General features: G+C 41.9%; 1 protein-coding gene across 15 annotated transcripts in view; it reads left to right on the forward strand.

Moving 5' to 3' along the window:
• Positions 1-20,343, forward strand: part of SYNE1 (spectrin repeat containing nuclear envelope protein 1) — a 603,546-nt gene that overhangs the window by 352,172 nt on the left and 231,031 nt on the right. For all 15 annotated transcript variants that reach the window (XM_075596504.1, XM_075596505.1, XM_075596506.1 and 12 more), the window contains 5 exons: positions 7,861-8,014; positions 12,976-13,119; positions 17,748-17,912; positions 19,006-19,323; positions 20,007-20,162. In XM_075596504.1, the coding sequence (XP_075452619.1) occupies positions 7,861-8,014; positions 12,976-13,119; positions 17,748-17,912; positions 19,006-19,323; positions 20,007-20,162 (937 nt within the window). The remainder of the gene's footprint in view (positions 1-7,860; positions 8,015-12,975; positions 13,120-17,747; positions 17,913-19,005; positions 19,324-20,006; positions 20,163-20,343) is intronic.

The following is a 20,343-nucleotide window of genomic DNA, read 5'->3' on the forward strand; positions in this document are numbered from 1 at the left end:
TAACAAATCTGAGGCACTAAATATAAATCTGCCTAAAGATCAAATTAAATTGATTGCTTTAAACTTTGATTTTATATGGCAACCGAATACGATCAAATACCTAGGGATATTTATCACAAAAAACTATAGTTCTCTGTATAGGGAGAATTACCCAAAGGTCTTAAGAGCTCTTAAGTCTGATATTGGGAAGTGGTCCGGCCACGCTATATCATCGATAGGCAGAATACACAGTATAAAAATGAACATATTGCCCCGTCTTCTGTATCTTTTCCAAACTCTACCCATTCCATTGGTATTGGAGGAAATTAAAACTCTACAGTCTATTATAAACAAATTTATCTGGAAAAATAAAACACCAAGAATTGGTAATAAAATCTTAAATATACCAAACAAGACAGGAGGGCTGCCATGGGAGGACATGGGTCTACCATGCCTTATGTCCTATTACAAGGCAGCCCAAACAAGCCAACTAATACTATGGCACTCTAATCCAGTCCACAGACGCTGGGTATCATTGGAAACGGATTTAGTTGCCCGAGTCGATTTAAGTAATCTTCTATGGTCCCCAGTGAGAAAGAGTCCCGAAATACTCAAATCCAGCCAAATTATAGCCCACTCACTCAAATTATGGAACTCAGTGGCAAATCGACACTTTCTTACAACACGGAATACACTTATGACACCACTATATGATAACCCAGAATTTGGTCCAGGAATAGGCCGTAATAGGTTTATAGACTGGAAAATAGCAGGTATCACAAGACTAAAAGATGTAGGTTCAGAAGGATTTCCCAGACCATTTGAATAGTTCCACAAAGAAAAGGCTATCCCAAACAATCAATTCCTCCAATACCTTCAATTGAAAGCCTTTTATAACAAAATCCGACCCCCCGAATTGCTAACTAGATTTGAGTCACTTTGTCTAGCAGATAGTAACACATCTGGACTGATATCTGAATTGTATGGATACTTTGTTAGCCCTCCTCCACAAATGAATCAAAAACTGAAATATATGCTACAATGGGAGGATGACCTGGGGGAGGTATTAGACATGGAAGACTGTAATGATATTTTTTTTTCAAAAGGTTGCCACATCATCAATGTGTATCACAATCAGAGAAAATGCCTATAAAGTTATGATGAGGTGGTATTTAACCCCCATGTGACTAGCTAAATTCATCCCAGAGTACCCAACTATATGTCCGAAAGGATGTGGAGCACAAGCCACATTTATACATATGTGGTGGGGATGCCCACTCATAGCAGCTTATTGGCTGGAAATCAAAATGTGGTCACAAAGGTTTTTCGGTTTGGACCTACCAATGGATCCCTGGTTATTTCTGTTAAACAAACCATATTACCTCCTCACGAGAAATGAAAATAAATTACTGTGCCACATATCTTCAGCCGCAAGACACGAATTAGCGGCAGTATGGAAACAAACAATTATTCCCTCAATTCCCAAAGTTAAAAATAAAACCTGGCAGATTTGCTACATGGAAAAACTGGTTAGTCTTAATAACGACACTTACGCAGATTTTCAGAAAGTGTGGTTACCTTGGATTCTGAATGAAAAAATGAAAATCAACCAGAAATTAATACCCACTTAATTTTGTTGTAATAAAAAAAAAAATTGATATTTATATTAAATGTGTGATAAAATATTTTAAGAAGTCTTGTTAGGTAAAATTGTAAATGAATGTGTATTTTCTCCCATCTCTATTTTTTGTACCCTTCCCCCCCCCCCATTTTTTTTATTTTCTTCATTTCCCCCTCTCCCTAAATTTTTTTAATAAAAATTAAGTTAAAAAAAAAAAAAAAAAAAATCAAAACACAATTTCAGTGACAAAACGCAAAGAAGTTTGACTTAGAACGCGCATGCTCGGCACACACCTCCTGTTTTAGCTATTTGCCCTTCTATATTTATACTAACTGTGAATTCCTTGTGTCTGTGTGTGTTTCTCCGTGTGCGTCTGTCCCTGTGTGCGTCTGCCCCTGTGTGCGTCTGCCCCTGTGTGCGTCTGTCTCTCTGTGTGTGTGTGTGGTCTCAAGTGTGGTAGGGTGGCTGCTGCGCATGTGCTCTGAGCCGGTGTACGCTGCACATTCGCACTGAGCCGGCGTCTACTGCGCATTCGCTGTGAGACATTTCCCAAAATCCCTAGCTGTAGTGGGAGCACTGTATGCTAGGTGATAATGGTGAAAGGCAGGGTTGCAGACTTGTCTAAGACATGTGTGCTCACACGTGATATTTTTATTTGCTATAAGCTATACGGTGGAGGGGTATAGGTATATGTATATGTATAGATCATATATTTTACGTTATGGTGTGTGAAAAAGGCGACAGAAAACTTCCACCATTAGCATATAGCCAATAAAGAATATCTCTTGTGAGCACATTCACATGTCTAAGACAGGTCTGCTGTCTAAGACAGGGATTCTGGGAGATGACATGCAAATGAGCACACAATGTGTCACCTTTTGCCTAGAATATCCATTCACATGGAGCCCATTTAAGCTGATGTATCGCCGTTCACGCAGCTTTTAAACACAGCATGGGGCTAGCAAAGCAAGTTTAAATCACTCACAGACATGTTTCAACCTTGATGGGTTATCATCAGTGTGAGGTTGGTTTAAACTTGCCTTGAAATATTTCTAGGCTGGGTAGGTTTACCATACATTTTAAGTTATGGTGGGTGAAAAAGGCGACAAAAAACCTCCACCGTTAGCATATAGCCAATAAAGAATATCACTTGTGAGCACATTGACATGTCTAAGACAGGTCTGCAACCCTGCCTTTCAACCATTATCACCTTGCATACAGTCCAGGCAAAAGGTGACACATTGTGTTCTCATTTGCATGTCATCTCCCAGAATCCCTGGCTGCAGTGGGAGCACTGTAAGCAAGGTGATAATGATTGAAAGGCAGGGTTGCAGTACTGTCTAAGACATGTGAATGTGCTCACAAGTGATATTGGCTATATGGCTATATGGCTATATGGCTATATGGCTATATGGCTATATGGCTATATGGCTATATGGCTATATGGCTATATGGCTATATGGCTATATGGCTATATGGCTATATGGCTATATGGCTATATGGCTATATGGCTATATATACACATTTACACTTAGTTAAGTTATGGTGGGTAAAAAAAGTGACAAAAACCCTCCACAGCAAAGCAAATAGCAAATGGAAATATTACTGTATGCTAATTTGCATGTCTTAGCAGGTCTGCAACCCCGCCTTTCACCATTATCACCCAGCACACAGCATTTCCACTGCAGCAAGGGATTCTGGGAAATAACATGCAAATGAATACACAGTGCCACCTTTTGCTTCAAAACCATTAACATGGTTCCCTATAGGCTTAAGCTTGCTGCATGGTCACAGCTTTGAGCACAGCCAGGGTTAAGATGCATAGCTAGTAAACCCACCCACAGACAGACTGTTTTTTGTTTTTTTTTAAATAAATTTGTTTATTTTCATAATATAACATTACAGCTTATGTCATCAAAACATAAAAAAAACAAAAAACATTATTTTCCTAATCATTAGAACACATAGGACTAACCTTATATCATGTACTAATTAACTATACTTTCTTCAGTTAAAAAACATAACCAAAAACACGCATTACAATATAACTTCCTATATTACATTAAAATACTGAACTAAAAATAAACTCAATTTCTATCCAGTAAATTCTCACTTTATCACAGCAAACACTAAACTAACATACTGTAATCTAACATTTACCACACTAACTTCCTTTTGTCAAAGAAATCTACATAAAATTTCTTACTTACAAACCCTTCTGTCTCTAACATTTCATCAAACATCCTCAACATCAAAGATGGCTGCAGGTGAGGCATCACGGCTCTGAAATCCTCATATTCATAAACCTTACACGCCAAGTTGTAATGTCCTTTGAATAGGCATCCTTTTTTTCCCCTTTTCTACTCCCCAAGCAAACAAAACAATCATCATTCAGTGAACAACAAAAATATAGACGGCACTCAAAGGGCGTATGGAATAGTAGGTGCAATGTGGTACAGGGAGGACCCTAATTCCTCCCTAATACAATACAAAAAAAATTAAATGTTCCCAGCACACAAAAGACGGTAAGGGGATAGGTGAGCACAAAATCATTTAATGATTTTTTTGTCCCCTTTTCTCCTCCCCAAGCAAACAAAACAATCATCATTCAGTATTCCTTCATACTTCTCTGGACTTCCCCTCCAATCATCCATAATCAAGCTTAAACGCTCCATATTTCCCTCCTTCCCCACCCAATCAGCCCATTTTTGTATTGTTTCTTTGTCCTTTATGCGCACATATATCAGACCCTTTCCCCTGCCACTCATCCCCTGTCCATTTTTTCCATGCAACTTTCATGCTCTTTCTCTCTTCACTCACACTCCTCTTTTTTACTTCCCTACAATCCTCACCATTCTCTCCATCAGATTCACTCTCCTCTGATCCTGTTTCCTCCTCATCTGCTCAGCTTCCCATTTCTGGGGTTGCTAGATAGTCCTCATCAACTGAGCTTTCATCAGAGTCCTGTCCACTCAGATCCATTGCCACATGTTGCACTGTTCTTTTAACTGTTTCTTTTTGGCATTGTAACTTTCTCTTTCCTCTGGTTACAAACTACTCATCCCCAGCATCCTCCTTTAAAGCATCCGCTTCCCCAGGCCCTGAGGTGTTGCTTGCGCCTGGGGGTATCTGGATCCATGGCCACACACTGCTCTACTCCACTCTTTTCACCTGACTTCTGTGGTTCTTCAGCTGCATGGCCTTCGTTTGTAGCGGCCATCTTTTCTTCCTCATGGCATTCGTTTATAGCATCCATCTTTTTTTCCTCCTCCGTTTTAGTCTCCTCTCTCCTCCAACCACCTCTGGCTCGGTTTGCGTATGATTGGGGAAACTGTCTGAAACTGTGACTGTTTTTGCCACACAAATTGTACTTCATTTCTTCAGTACACTCATCTTTACTGTGTCCCAGTTGGTTGCATTTTGTACAGAATTCCTATGTACACTCTTTCTGTAAGTGGACAGGTGCCCCACATCGCCTGCACCTTCTTGGCTGTCCCGCATAAAATACTGATCCATGCAATTGCCCAATATGTATCGCATTCGGTATATGTACCAGCTCTAATGTCTCTTTGTCCTCTTGCAGGAGTACAGTGTACTTCATTACACCGGTTTTAATGCGGTCCTCATCCACACACCTTTCTGGCTTCTCGTACACCACAGCACAATACTGTTTCAGCCAAAAGGCTACATCCTCAGTATTTACATTTTCATTGTAAATCGCCACAAAAACATTTTTTCTTATCCTATTAGTCAGGTCCTCCAAGAAGATCCTATCCAATTTTCCCTCCCTCTTAAGCAGGGAATACAGCGTCATACATTTCTCATGTGTAGCTGGGTTTACAAAAATCACTTGGTAACACTTACTTGGTGTCACTTCAAAGATATAGTTCAATTCCATGGGACTGAAGCCAAATAACCTCTGTAACACCAACCGACTGAAGTTCAGGCGATCAATCCGGATATCATCCCGCAGGCCAAACTGGACAGCATTCCTCCTCTGCATCTTCTTAATCTTTCTGTTATCAGCAACACAAAAGTGCTTTCTCTTCCGTCAAAGTTGCAGGGCTCCCAGCCCCAGCCACACTGTTTCGACCTTAATGGGTCTCATCAGTGTGAGGTTGGTTAACTGGCTATGCAAAAATGAAGCAGGATAGGTTTTACCATACTTAGTTAAGTTATGGGGGGTAAAAAAAAGTGACAAAAACCCTCCACAGCAAAGCAAATAGCAAATGGAAATATTATGCTCATTTGCATGTCTTAGCAGGTCTGCAACCCTGCCTTTCACCATTATCACCATGCACAAAGCACTTCCACTGCAGCAAGGGATTAGGGAACCATGTTAATGGTTTTGAAGCAAAAGGTGGCACTGTGTGCTTATTTGCATGTCATTTCCCAGAATCCCTTGCTGCAGTGGAAGTGCTGTGTGCTGGGTGATAATGGTGAAAGGCGGGGTTTCAGACCTGCTAAGAATGCAAATCAGCATACAGTAATATTTCCATTTGCTATATATATATATATATATATATATATATATATATATATATATATATATATATATATATATATATATATATATATATATATATATATATATATATATACCATAATACTGAGTTAAGTTATGGTGAGTAAAAAAAGTGACAAAAACCCTCCACAGGAAAGCAAATATGCAAATATAGCTGTATGCTCATCTGCATGTCTTAGGCAGGTCTGCAACCCCGCCTTTCCCCATTATCACCCAGCATACAGCACTTCCACTGCAGCAAGGGATTCTGGGAAATTACATGCAAATAAGCACACAGTGTCACTTTTTGCCTCAATAACCATTTTTAACATGGTTCCCTATAGGCTTAAGCTTGCTGCATGGTCACAGCTTTGAGCACAGCCAGGGTTAAGGTGCATACCCAGAAAACCACCCACAGACAGCTGTTTCGACCTTGATGGGTCTCATCAGTGTGGGGTTGATTTTACTGGGAATGCAAGAGAGGCTATGGGTCGAAACAGCTGTCTGTGGGTGGTTTTCTGGGTATGCACCTTAACCCTGGCTGTGCTCAAAGCTGTGACCATGCAGCAAGCTTAAGCCTATAGGGAACCATGTTAAAAATGGTTATTGAGGCAAAAAGTGACACTGTGCTCATTTGCATGTCATTTCCCAGAATCCCTTGCTGCAGTGGAAGTGCTGTATGCTGGGTGATAATGGGGAAAGGCGGGGTTGCAGACCTGCCTAAGACATGCAGATGAGCATACAGCTATATTTGTATATATATATATATATATATATATATATATATATATATATATATATATATATATGATACTGATACCTCTACATATATATATATATATATATATATATATATATATATATATAATCAAAAAATAAATAGATGATACCGTTCTGTGGCTAACGAAATGCTTTTATTTGTGCGAGCTTTCGAGATACACTGATCTCTTCTTCCGGCGATGTTACAATGAATGAAGCAAGCAAAAGCTATACTATAAACAGTGTCTATTGGAATGTTATCTGTGCTGGTCCTTCCCCCGGTGTGGATGTGTTTTATGGCTGGAGGTGTCAAAAGGTTCCTGAAAGCAAGTGATGAAAGAGTGTGTATGTGTATCAGTGTGAATTAACATGAATGGAGAGCCCACAGTATATACAGTGCTTTACAAAAGGTGTGTGTGGAGTGGGAGCAGATATAAATGGTGTGGGTGGGTGTGGAAATGTGAGAGTTAGTAGCATAACTAAAAGTGTGTGTGGATACTATGTGGTCCCTATTGGACATATATATACAAAAAAAATTCTGCAGTTGTTTAATTAAGGGGTCAAATTCACTTGTTCATCAGTAAAAATGTTGTATTTTTTGTAACATACTGTAGTAAAGCACCTGCTTAATTGGGGCAAAACTGAAATAAAACAGATAAATAGCATCAAACAATAGAACAATAAAGTCTAATATAGTCTCTATTATATGCAGGTGTTTAGAGCCATATTTACTAAGGAGTGCTACTCTTTTTTTCACTGGTAGACACCTTACAGCACATTAAGTTGAATGGCCCTAAGGATTTTATTCAATCAAATCTAATATGCCAATCGTAAGAATAAGCCGAAAACTATCAAATCAAAGGCAGCTACCTAGCACCTTATTGAAGAAGGGCCTAATAATTTAAAGCATGCTGTTTTACGCTTTATTTATGCTGAAATAACACATGTATCAAGTTTAACAGTCGTATGTTTTTGTTTTTTCATGTTTCATTTGTAGTCAACTGGAAGGTGCTCTATCCAAATGGACAAGCTACCATGATGATGTCCGGCAGTTTTCCACCTGGATGGATGGCGTAGGGGAGAGGCTAAATGCTTCTGAGAGGCAGTATGCTGAACTCAGGGACAAAACAACGGCACACAGCAAATCTAAGGTATGTGTTCTATTAATATAGCTGGGTCCTCAGCCTACTCCTAAACCTGAAGCTTACTCTTGTGTAAACCAAACCTCCATGCAGCTTCTTTGATCACACTTCTTTTTCAGGACTACATCCAAATACTCATTACAACAATCTAGAGCACTGCAGTGGTAATTCTTAGCAGTCATTAATGGAAAACAGGCACATAGAGCCATATTTACTAAGCGATGCCGAGGCCCTTACTCTATAAACTGTAGTTATCACACAGAAAGTAACATTGCCTTAATTAATGTGGACAGTATTCCAAATAAAAGTTCCGACCTACTCAAAATCTGTCTGACCAAAATAAATAATACATTATGGCACAGAAGTCTAATTGTCACAATAATTTGTCAATTTATCAAAGAGAAAGTTCTATTTCTTTCTTGGGAGACACAAATGAAATCTTAAACACAGCATTTGCAGCCCATATCCAAGTGGCCCATTATAAGTGGCATGACTATTGAACAACTGAAGTTTAAAAGGAAGTTCAAAAGAAGTGAGGAAGAAGTGGACACCCCATCTGGCCCTGATTCCTGCATGTGAACTACGCTGGAAAGGAGGATATCATCTATACCAGACTGCATCATTACTGCTGTGATGCTGCCTTTTCCATTTATATTTGCTGTGACTTCACTTCTTCTCAAATTATGCACTTCTTTTTACCAGCCTCAGTATGTCTCAAACTCTATTCATATATCTCCATCTCTCCTTTCTTCACCACTTCTCAGTTCACATGAACTCCTTTCTTACCTGCGTCCTCTGACACCACACAGCTATATCCCCTGCACTAAAAAACCCCCTTACAAATCATCCTCACACATCCTCTTTCTATCCATGCTTCTCCTCCTTGCTTCTGGGGATATCTCTCCCAATCCTGGTCCCTGTCTTATTTCTACTTGCTCTCGTCCTCGCCTCCCACATGCAACTTCTACTCCTTCTGGTGTCAACCCCTCCAACCTCATACCCATCCCCTGCCACCCTCCCTCCTCTCTCCCTTTCTCCTGTGCCCTTTGGAACGCACGCTCTCTTTCCAACAAGTTGCTCTCTGTACATGACTTCTTTCTCTCTCACTCCCTGCTTCTCTTTGCTATAACTGAGACCTGGCTCACTCAGTCTGACTCTGCTCTGGAAGCTGCCCTCTCCTATGGTGGCCTTTCCTTCTCCCACACTCCGCGCCCTGATGGCAGGGGTGGAGGCGTGGGGCTCCTGCTCTCCTCTGTCTGCCGTTACCGAACCCTTCCTATTCCCCCCTCTCTTGCTTTTCCCTCCTTTGAGGCTCACACTGTCCAGATCTTCTCTCCTCTCCCTGTTCATGTGGCGGTCATCTATCGCCCACCTACCTCTACTCATCCCCCTTCTGCCTTTCTCTCTCACTTTGAATCCTGGCTCTCTTTCTTTCTCTCCTCAGTCTCCCCTGTTCTTCTCCTTGGGGACTTCAATTGCCACATTGATGACCCCTCTCTCTCTTGGGCTTCCCGCTTTCTTTCTCTTACCTCTTCTTTTGGCCTTCAACAGTGGACTGCAGCCAGCACCCACAAGGATGGCCACTACTTAGACCTGGTTTTCACTAAAAACTTCTCTCTCTCTGATTTCTCCATTTCCCCTTTTCCTCTCTCTGACCATCATCTCATCTCATTCTCTTTATCTCGCTTCTCCCCTTCTCCACCTCCATCTACCCCCCGGTTCTGCAGAAACCTGCGCTCTATTCACTTACCTGACTTTGAGTCCACTTTACACTCCTCCCTCTCCTCTCTCAGCTCTGCTACAGACCCTGACAACCTGGTCAGAAAGTACAACTCTGTCTTGTCCTCGTCTCTTGATCTACATGCCCCGCTTTCTCTCTGCCGCCCTCGCCCTTCTAACCCTAGACCCTGGCTAAATTCCCACACGCGCATGCTGCGTTCCTCCACTCGTTCCTCTGAACGCCTCTGGAGGAAGTCTCACACTCTCGCAGACTTCCTTCACTACAAATTTATGCTATCCTGTTTCAACTCTGCCTTCTCGCAAGCTAAACAAGCCTACTTTTCTGCACTAATCAACATGCACAAGTCTAACCCACGCCGACTGTTCTCTGTCTTTGATACTCTACTCAAACCACCCTCAGCTGCCTCTCCTTCCTCCATCTCCGCTCAGGACTTTGCTGACTATTTTAAGGAAAAGGTGGAATCCATACGGCAGAACATCCCCTCTGTTTCTTCCCCCCATCCTACACCTCTTCCTAACTCTCCTCCTGCCTTCCTTGAGTCTTTTTCCACTGTCTCAGAGGAGGATGTGTCGCTGTTGATCTCCTCTTCTCCCTCTACCACTTGCCCTCTTGACCCCATTCCCTCCCATCTCCTAAAACCTCTAGCTTCTACTATAATCCCTACGCTTACACAGATTTTTAACTCCTCCCTGTGCTCTGGAACCTTTCCATCCTCCTTCAAACATGCAACAGTCATACCATTACTCAAAAACAGCAAGCTTGACCCTACCTGTCTTTCTAACTATCGACCTGTCTCCCTCCTGCCTTTTGCCTCTAAACTACTTCAACGTCTTGTATTCTTTCGCTTGCTCCATTTTCTCAACACCTATTCTCTCCTAGACCCTCTACAATCTGGCTTCCGCACTGCTCACTCCACCGAAACAGCCCTCACTAAAATAACTGACGACCTCCATGCTGCCAAAGACAGAGGTCATTACACTCTGCTCATATTACTCGACCTCTCTGCAGCATTTGACACCGTGGACCACCCTCTTCTCCTCCACATTCTCCATACTCTAGGTATTCGGAACAAAGCTCTATCCTGGATCTCATCCTACCTCTCCCATCGTACTTTTAGTGTCTCTTCTGCTAACACCTCCTCCTCCTCTTTTGATCTCTCTGTGGGGGTACCCCAGGGCTCTGTCCTGGGACCTCTTCTCTTTTCTCTGTACACACTCTCTCTAGGTGACCTAATAACATCTTTTGGGTTGAATTATCACCTCTATGCCGACGACACACAAATATACTTTTCAACACCCGACCTTACACCTGCTGTACAAACCAAAGTTTCTGAATGTCTCTCTGCTATATCATCCTGGATGGCCCTCCGACGCCTTAAACTCAACATGGCTAAAACAGAGCTCCTCATACTTCCTCCCAAACCTGGCCCTACTACCTCCTTCCACATTACTGTTGGAACTACAATCATTCACCCAGTAGCCCAAGCACGCTGCCTAGGGGTCACATTCGACTCCTCTCTCACATTCGCCCCTCACATTCAAAACATTTCTAAAACTTGTCGCTTTTTCCTCCGCAATATAACTAAGATACGCCCTTTCCTCTGTTTTTCGACTGCTAAAACTCTGACTCAGGCCCTCATTCTCTCCCGTCTTGATTACTGTAACCTCCTGCTGTCTGGCCTTCCTGCCTCTCACCTGTCTCCCCTACAATCTATCCTAAATGCTGCTGCCAGAATCACTCTACTCTTTCCTAGATCTGTCTCAGCATCTCCCCTCATGAAATCCCTCTCCTGGCTTCCGATCAAATCCCGCATCTCACACTCCATTCTTCTCCTCACTTTTAAAGCTTTACATTCTTCTGCCCCTCCTTACATCTCATCCCTAATTTCTCGGTATGCACCATCCAGACTCTTGCGTTCTTCTCAAGGATGTCTTCTTTCTACCCCCTTTGTATCTAAAGCCCTCTCCCGCCTTAAACCTTTTTCACTGACTGCCACACACCTCTGGAATGCCCTTCCCCTCAGTACCCGACTTGCACCCTCTCTATCCACCTTTAAGACCCACCTTAAGACACACTTGCTTATAGAAGCATATGAATAGCACTGTGGATATTCTAAACACGATACATAATGCTTGGCCCCCTGCAGACGCACTTACCAGAACTCCCTCCTACTGTCTCTGTACGTTCTCCCTACCTACCAATTAGACTGTAAGCTCCTCGGGGCAGGGACTCCTCTTCCGAAATGTTACTTTTATGTCTAAAGCACTTATTCCCATGATCTGTTATTTATATTATCTGTTATTTATTTGATTACCACATGTATTACTACTGTGAAGCGCTATGTACACTAATGGCGCTATATAAATAAAGACATACAATACAATACATATAAACTCATTCAAATGTAACACTTTACTTTACCATCTCTTTTTACCAACAGTAACATGAACTTCATTTAATTTTTATAGGTACTGACTTAAATGAAAAATATTTAAGTTAAAAGAAGTTAAGGCACCCAAACACAAAAATAAAATTACTCCTGTGGGTGCCAAGTATACCTAATCAGCAGCCACCATGAAGACACATGACATATAAAAAGAGAATCACGCACAATGCTAAAGTGTTTTCGGCAATATTTTCACATATAGAGGCATGACATTGTTCTCCCACACAGAATTCTGTTATAACTCAGAATATACAGTAACTCATGTTATAGCAGTTCTGCCAGAGGTGAATACAGGATCAAGTAGCCAGGAAGAGAACTTATATGTTGTCAAGGAAGAATGATCCAATGATCTTTGGGGAAGAAAAAAAAGTGCTTATTCAAGCAGGATTGATGTTTCATCTTGACAAAGGTCCCAGAGTGGACCGAAGTGTCGATCTTGCTTGAATAAACACTTTTTTCTTCCCGGCAGACCAGGGAATCTGCAATATTATAAATGAGTGGAATTTTGCAACTTGAAGTGCCTGGATTCTTCTTCTTTCTAAACTACATAACTCAGAATATTAGAGATTTCCATATGTTTCATTGGCAGTGTTGATTCAGATCACATACCCTATCAGAGGGAACAATGAAAACTGACATATAAATCAACACTGTTGCACAAGTAGCTCAATATTTTGGGAGGTGCCACCTCTGTCTTGCAGGTGCAAAAAGTTTACTGCAAACCACTGTTTTGTGAAAAATATTATTGCTTTAATGGGCAATACGGTTCTATGCCTTTTACAGTTACTGAATGAAGAAGTTCTGAGTCATTGCAGCTTTTTGGAGACTATAGAGGTTAAAGGCTTTGGTATGACTGAACATTATGTAACCCAGTTGGATCTCCAGGATCTTCAGGAGCGGTACAGTTCCCTTAAGGAAAAGACAAAGGTATTTTGTTTTTTTAACTGCATGTTCCATCCTAACTTTGATATCATTAAATTTTGTTCCTCTCCTTGTTTTGTAAATGATCTGATCCTAATGCATTATTGTGCACTAATCTTGCATTTCTATTTAAAAGAGATACTAGGAGAAAGGCCACTGGACGGTTTACTCATAATAATTGTCAATACTCGTTTTGCAATTGTAACAGGTATTCTCCCCCACCCAATAGCAGATATAGTGTGAGTGTGGAGAACCTACAGTTACCAGGTGTGGTGCTTTACCTGTTAGGCTCACAGGAGGGCTGAGCTTCCGCCCCGGGGAACCTGGGGCAAATATATTAGGAGTAACCCTGTACTCGGTGCAGCGCCTCCACCTGCGATGGTTCCCAGCAGAGCAGGAATTGTTCCTCGCAGGGCACATACAAATACTCAGCACACCGCACCGCAAACCACCACACCACCACACCGCAAACACTCAGCATAACACTCATGAATCAACAGGTGTCCCTCCCTAGAGGAGACACTAACTAACGCGTCTCACAGGACGCTACCTTCTCTCACACCCCCACCGGATGATCCCACCCAGTGTCCAGTAATCCCCACACAATGTCCCGCACTCTTACAGAGATAGGATATGTATGACTGCGCAGTCACAAGTGAAGCTAATAGGATCGTTGGTGCACTTGTTGATAAGGATTACCTGCCGAGCACTCCAGTGCTCGGGCCTGCAACTGGCATCACAAAGGATCCGATGAGAGAAGAACACCAGAACTACCGTCCGGGGCGATCCCACCTGGATGGCTGCTGCAGCCGCAGCGGAGGTCTGAGCCCAAACCTCTGATTGGAAACGCAGCATCCGCTGTGTCCCTAACTTACTCGGTGAACTAAGGTGATACTCGCTGCTACTATAGGCCGTCCCTACAGCACAGCAACCTTAAGTGTCTTCAGGGGAAACTCATACATACACACACACAATGCCCTCTTGTCAGCACTCACAGCACTGACAGCCGTGACACTGACAAGAAGCACACACACGAACCTAAGGGCAGGGTCCCTAACCTGGGGCCGTCCCTTATTAATTACCCACTAACCTGGTGGGGAGCTGGGGCATGTCTGGGACCTGGGAAACCTTACCTGGTGCAGGAGCTTCACTCGCTCCCTACACCCTTCCTTCCCCTTCTTGCTCCCAGCTCCAACTGCCGTGGCTGAGCGCGCGAAATGTATCTATTCTCCCTCTGCAGGGAGAACCTAAGCCTTATATAGAGGAAATCAGGGGAGCATCATTACCTATAGGAAAAAATAAATACAACCATAGTGCAAAACGTAATAACAAAATACACTAAAATGGCAGATCTCTCTCGAGAAAAAAGACGCTAGATGGTAACACTGTAACCACAGGCTAGCGGCAAGGAGCAGGAGGAAAGTGCGTCCAGGACAGAGACACAGAGTCAAAAGATAAAATGCCAAACTTTATCCGACAATGATAAAATTGGAGGCTTACGAGATATCAGATGTTTAACAGCATTGGTGTATGGTAAAGTTGTTCGCCGAGTCGCGTTCTCGGAATCCCCGTACACTGCTGCCTTATCCACCGATCTCCGACCTCCGACCTGCTGGAGCCGATACGTCACATCCGGTTCTTTCAAATCGTATGGAAGACGCCACCGGAGCTTCACAGCAGTCTCTCCCTCTGGATCTAACACTGGGGGGTTACGCTCTATGCATTTCGCCGTGCGAAGCCGTCATCACGCACGGCGAAATGCATAGAGCGTAACCCCCCAGTGTTAGATCCAGAGGGAGAGACTGCTGTGAAGCTCCGGTGGCGTCTTCCATACGATTTGAAAGAACCGGATGTGACGTATCGGCTCCAGCAGGTCGGAGGTCGGAGATCGGTGGATAAGGCAGCAGTGTACGGGGATTCCGAGAACGCGACTCGGCGAACAACTTTACCATACACCAATGCTGTTAAACATCTGATATCTCGTAAGCCTCCAATTTTATCATTGTCGGATAAAGTTTGGCATTTTATCTTTTGACTCTGTGTCTCTGTCCTGGACGCACTTTCCTCCTGCTCCTTGCCGCTAGCCTGTGGTTACAGTGTTACCATCTAGCGTCTTTTTTCTCTTGAGAGAGATCTGCCATTTTAGTGTATTTTGTTATTACGTTTTGCACTATGGTTGTATTTATTTTTTCCTATAGGTAATGATGCTCCCCTGATTTCCTCTATATTGTGCTTTCTTGTGGACAATTGAAACAGTCCATTCAGGGTTTGAGTTTTTTCCTATAACACTCATTGCACTTTATGTTGTATATTATTATAGTATCACTTTAATCACTGCATGTTTGTTTATAAGTGTTGAGCGCCATCTAGTGTCTTTTGTGTATAGAACCTAAGCCTTATTGACTCCCTGGCATCATGTGGGGGTGCGCAGAGGCTCATGGGACTCGTAGTCCCTGCTTAGAGCCTTCCCTGGTAGGCTAGGGTTTCGCGGGCTCTCCTCGCGCTCTCCTTGCGCATGCGCAACTCCCCTGCTGGCCACCGCACCGAGATCTGCACTGCGCCTGCGCGAACAACAAGAAGATGGTGGTGCCCTCGCCACCCTGCTTCGGGAGCACCGGGAGCTCTGCAACCGGCCGCACGCGTCCCCGGCAACCCCCGAGCAGGATCCTGACCGCCCTCACTCTTGCGATCGGCTGGCGGGGCCGCCATTGGACTCGGCGGCACCCGCGCTCGCCAGCAAGGTCAGGGGGGTGCTGATAGGCAGGGGGGACCTGGCTACACAATATTATAAATGAGTGGAATTTTGCAACTTGTACTGTCGCTGGCCACTTTCTGAATTATTGAATGTATTTGGTTTTAACTCAGTGAATCCAACTGAAACAGTGAAGACTATGCAGCACATTTTGAATATGATAGCAATATTGTCTGGATCTTGTACTACGTACTACAAACATTGATATACCTTGTGCTCATGCTTATGGTTAACCACCAGTGTAATTGACAAGAAGGGACATCATTCTCACTAGAATCCCGTGGATTTAGATTATCACTACTAAAAAATGAACACAATAATCCACGACTTTTAATAACACGACTACGGGGTTTACTGTATTCATCAAACTGCAAATCGGGGCACTATCGCATAGAAATTCCCACTGACTTCACTAAGAGTTTCTGTGTGACAATACCACGATCAGCATTATCACTGTTTAATAAATAACCCCTTATGATATATATATGTAGAGGTATCAGTACCCTGTTAGCCGAGCTTAATAATTAAAAACAATTAGACGATACCGTTCTGTGGCTAACAAAATGCTTTTATATTTGCGAGCTTTCGAGATACACTGATCTCTTTTTCCTGCGGTGTTACAATGGATAAAGCACGAAAGGTTTTACCTTAAAAACAGTGCATCCTGGAATGTATCTGACTAAAGCCTATCCCTCCCCTCTGTGCAGTATGCAATTTATGACATGGCAATTAGCACTCATACAGTATGAAGAGAATTCTCTTGTGTCAGAGTAGTGACTCATGAAGCTGCAGGCTCAGTTTAGGCCACTGCTAAGTGTCCTGAACAGTTGCATAAATGACCAATAGGGACCACATAGTATCTACACACATTAATAGTAATGCAACACCCTCTTACATTTCTACACCTCTACCCACACCATTGGTATACACTCCCAATCCACACACACCTTTTGTAAAGCGCTGTATACCCTGTGGGCGCTTTATAAATTTATATTTACACTCATACACACACATACTCTTACATCACTAACATTCAGGGACCATTTAACACATTAAGTCATAAATCGCATACTGCACAGGGGGAGGGATAGGTTCCAGTCACAAATAACATTCCAAGATGCACTGTTTTTAAGTAAAAACCTTTCTTGCTTTATCCATTGTAACACCGCCGGAAGAAGAGATCAGTGTATCTCGAAAGCTCGCAAAAATAAAAGCATTTTGTTAGCCACAGAATGGTATAGTCTATTCATTTTTTAAATATATATATATATAGCAGAAAATAGCCGTGTTAGTCCAGTTGCGATAGTGCAGAAAAAATGCGTTCTTCAGTATTTGGTGATACCTTTTTTATTGGACTAACAATTAATGTCGTAGGACAAGCTTTCGAGAGTTATTGCTAGACCTGAAGAAGAGAGGATAACTCTCGAAAGCTTGTCCTATATATATATATATATATATATATATATATATATATATATATATATATACAGGTATACCCCGCATTAACGTACGCAATGGGACCGGAGCATGTATGCAAAGTGAAAATGTACTTAAAGTGAAACACTCCCTTTTCCCCACTTATCGTTGCATGTACTGTACTGCAATCATCATATACGTGCATAACTGCTATAAATAACGCATTTGTAACAGGCTCTATAGTCTCCCAGCTTGTGCACAGCTTCGGTGTAGGTAGGGAGTTCAACTTTGCTGTTCAGGACGTGCTGACAGGCGCATGCGTGAGCTGCCGTTTGACTATAGGGCAATATGTACTTACTCGCGAGTGTACTTAAAGTGAGTGTCCTTAAAGCGGGGTATGCCTGTATATATATTCTAACAAAATGTAAAACAATTGAGGTTTATTATTGTTATTATTATTAAATAGGAAGCAATTACCAGAGCAGAAAAGGTGGTACAAGTCCATCAGGCTTATCAGCAAGGGCTTAAAGCTTTTGAAGAATGGATACAACAAGAGACAGAAAAGCTGAATTGTCTGACACATCTCAATGGTGATGCACAAATGCATGAAACAACACTTCGGGATTTGCAGGTAAATGCATGGATTCATTGGGGTCCAAAATTTGTATTGCTTATAATGGGATTTTCTTTACTTTAATATATGCCGTGCAGATGTTGCACCCTAGAATTGCACCACGTTAGCTTTAATAATACAGATGTATCAAGACTTAATGTTTTTGGTGCCGCTCAAAGCCAAGTGTAAATCCCTGGTAGTTATTTGCAATTAATGGCTCCTCTGCGGCTCCCATACTGCTGCGGAGTATCATAGGCAGAGATATTCGGGGCACCATCTGCCGGACACACACTTAAGTGTAATTACATAAATAACCGCATAAATAATTATGCCGGGTGACCGAAGCCGATCCGCTGGGGAGCCACGGATGAGCCGCAGTGAAAAAAGTGATCACGGAGCTGTGATCTCGCACCCTGGTCTGGTCACGGGGACAGTGAGTCTTGCTACATCTGTGCATCCTGGTATTCCTGAACATGTCATCGTCAATGTTCAGATTTCACATCAGTTACATTTCTGTTTTTGGAAAGAAGGTGTTTGGAGTGTTTTGATAGACCACACAGTACACTGGTAAATCTAAATAAGATTGCGTAATGTCATCCCTATTTCACACCAAAATATATATTCAGATCCAGGGGGCAGAAGGTGCACTAGGGCCTTCGGATACTGAACCGGTTAACAATACATCAGTGTTTTTAATTTTTCAACTAGTTTTCCATGGGGGCTGGATCAGACTTTTTTTAGGAGTAGAAGAGCTACAAAAGAATATAAACTAAAGCAAGGGGTATTGCATGTGTTTTCAAAATAAGCTAGTCTTATCAGTTCAGTATACAAGAAATGTCAGCACAAATGTTTTACAGTATATGTAGAATTCCTAATCACTCGCAGGCATAAGCTTATAGGGTTCAATGTTAAAATTGACACGTAGCAAAAAGTCTGTCCATTTGCATGTCATTGTCCAGAATCCCTGGCTGCAGTGGAAGCATTGTATGCTAAGAGATAATGGTAAAACACAGGGTTGTAGACCTGTCTGAGACATGCAAATGTACTCACAAGTAGTATTTTTTATTTGCTAATCACATGGACAATTGATAAATTTGGTGGAATATTTTAGGAGTTGCAGGTGCGCTGTGCGGAAGGCCAGGCCTTACTTAACATTGTACTCCACACAAGAGAAGAAGTCATACCATGGGGTATTCCCCACACAGAAGAACGTGAGCTTGAATCTTTGAGGCAGGATTGGCAAGTTTATCAACAAACATTATCAGAGACCAGAAGCCTACTTAACACAACCCTGAGTAGGTTGAAACTAATGGAAAATAAGCTCCAGAAGACAAATGAGTGGTTAATGTCTGTGGAGGAGAAAGTGAACATAAGAACGGGACGTCGGTCTGACCGAGCAACAAAAGAGATACAACTACACCAAATGAAGGTGAATGAAAATATATTATCTAAAGATCTTCTCCAATATATATATTATCCAGATAATTATCCATATATATATATATATATATATATATATATATATATATATATATATATATATATATATATATATATATATATAATTATCTGGAGTGATAGTACCTCACAAAATGCATCAGAGATGTGTGTGTGAACTAACCTCTGCCTTTGCCATCTTCATACATGACCATTCAAAAAACAAAATGGCACTGTAGATAATTGTTCAGTGTTCATTATTCAATTTTAGTGAACTGTGTTTGACTTTCATCAGCTGCTGGAAGCTGAGTAGAGCCAGACAAATATTGAACACGCTGTAAAAACAAAAATACTGTAATCAAACATAGATACCAAATTATTATTTATCCAATAATGACATGAAAATAAGTTTCATGTTGCATGACATATATGAACTGCTGCTTTTGCAGCTGTTATCATGAAGAATATCGTTTTGCCAGAAATATGAATATCCAGATTTGTGGGAATTAAACATGGCTTCTCATGCAAGTTAAGGGTTGTTAGTTTCTGTTATTATTTAATACTAACTACTTCATTTAGTGTATAGTATTACATTCAGAATATTTTTATACATACTGTACTTAGATTCAAATGAAATAATTCTTTGGTGATTTAAACGGTCATTTGTTGCTTCAGAAATGGCATGAGGAGGTCTTGGTATACAAAGATGAAGTGGAGGAAGTGGGAACATTGGCTCAGCAGGTCCTAGAGGAGGGCCGGAGCACCAGCAGAATGGGAAGTCTGGCAACCCTGCTCACATCTCGCTATCAAGCTGTCATTCTACACATCTTGGTAAAGAATTTCTATGTTCAACAAGCACTGAAGACATTCTCTGGGCCATATTTACAGAGAAGTACGATTTCATAGGACACCTTTCATACTGGAAGACACTTTATTTCCCCATTCATATGAATGGGCCGTACATGTCTATATTTCCATGCCGTAAGACACTACATTATTTCCACATTATTTT

Source organism: Ascaphus truei, chromosome 4, assembly GCF_040206685.1.
Source record: "Ascaphus truei isolate aAscTru1 chromosome 4, aAscTru1.hap1, whole genome shotgun sequence".
NCBI lineage: Eukaryota > Metazoa > Chordata > Amphibia > Anura > Ascaphidae > Ascaphus > Ascaphus truei.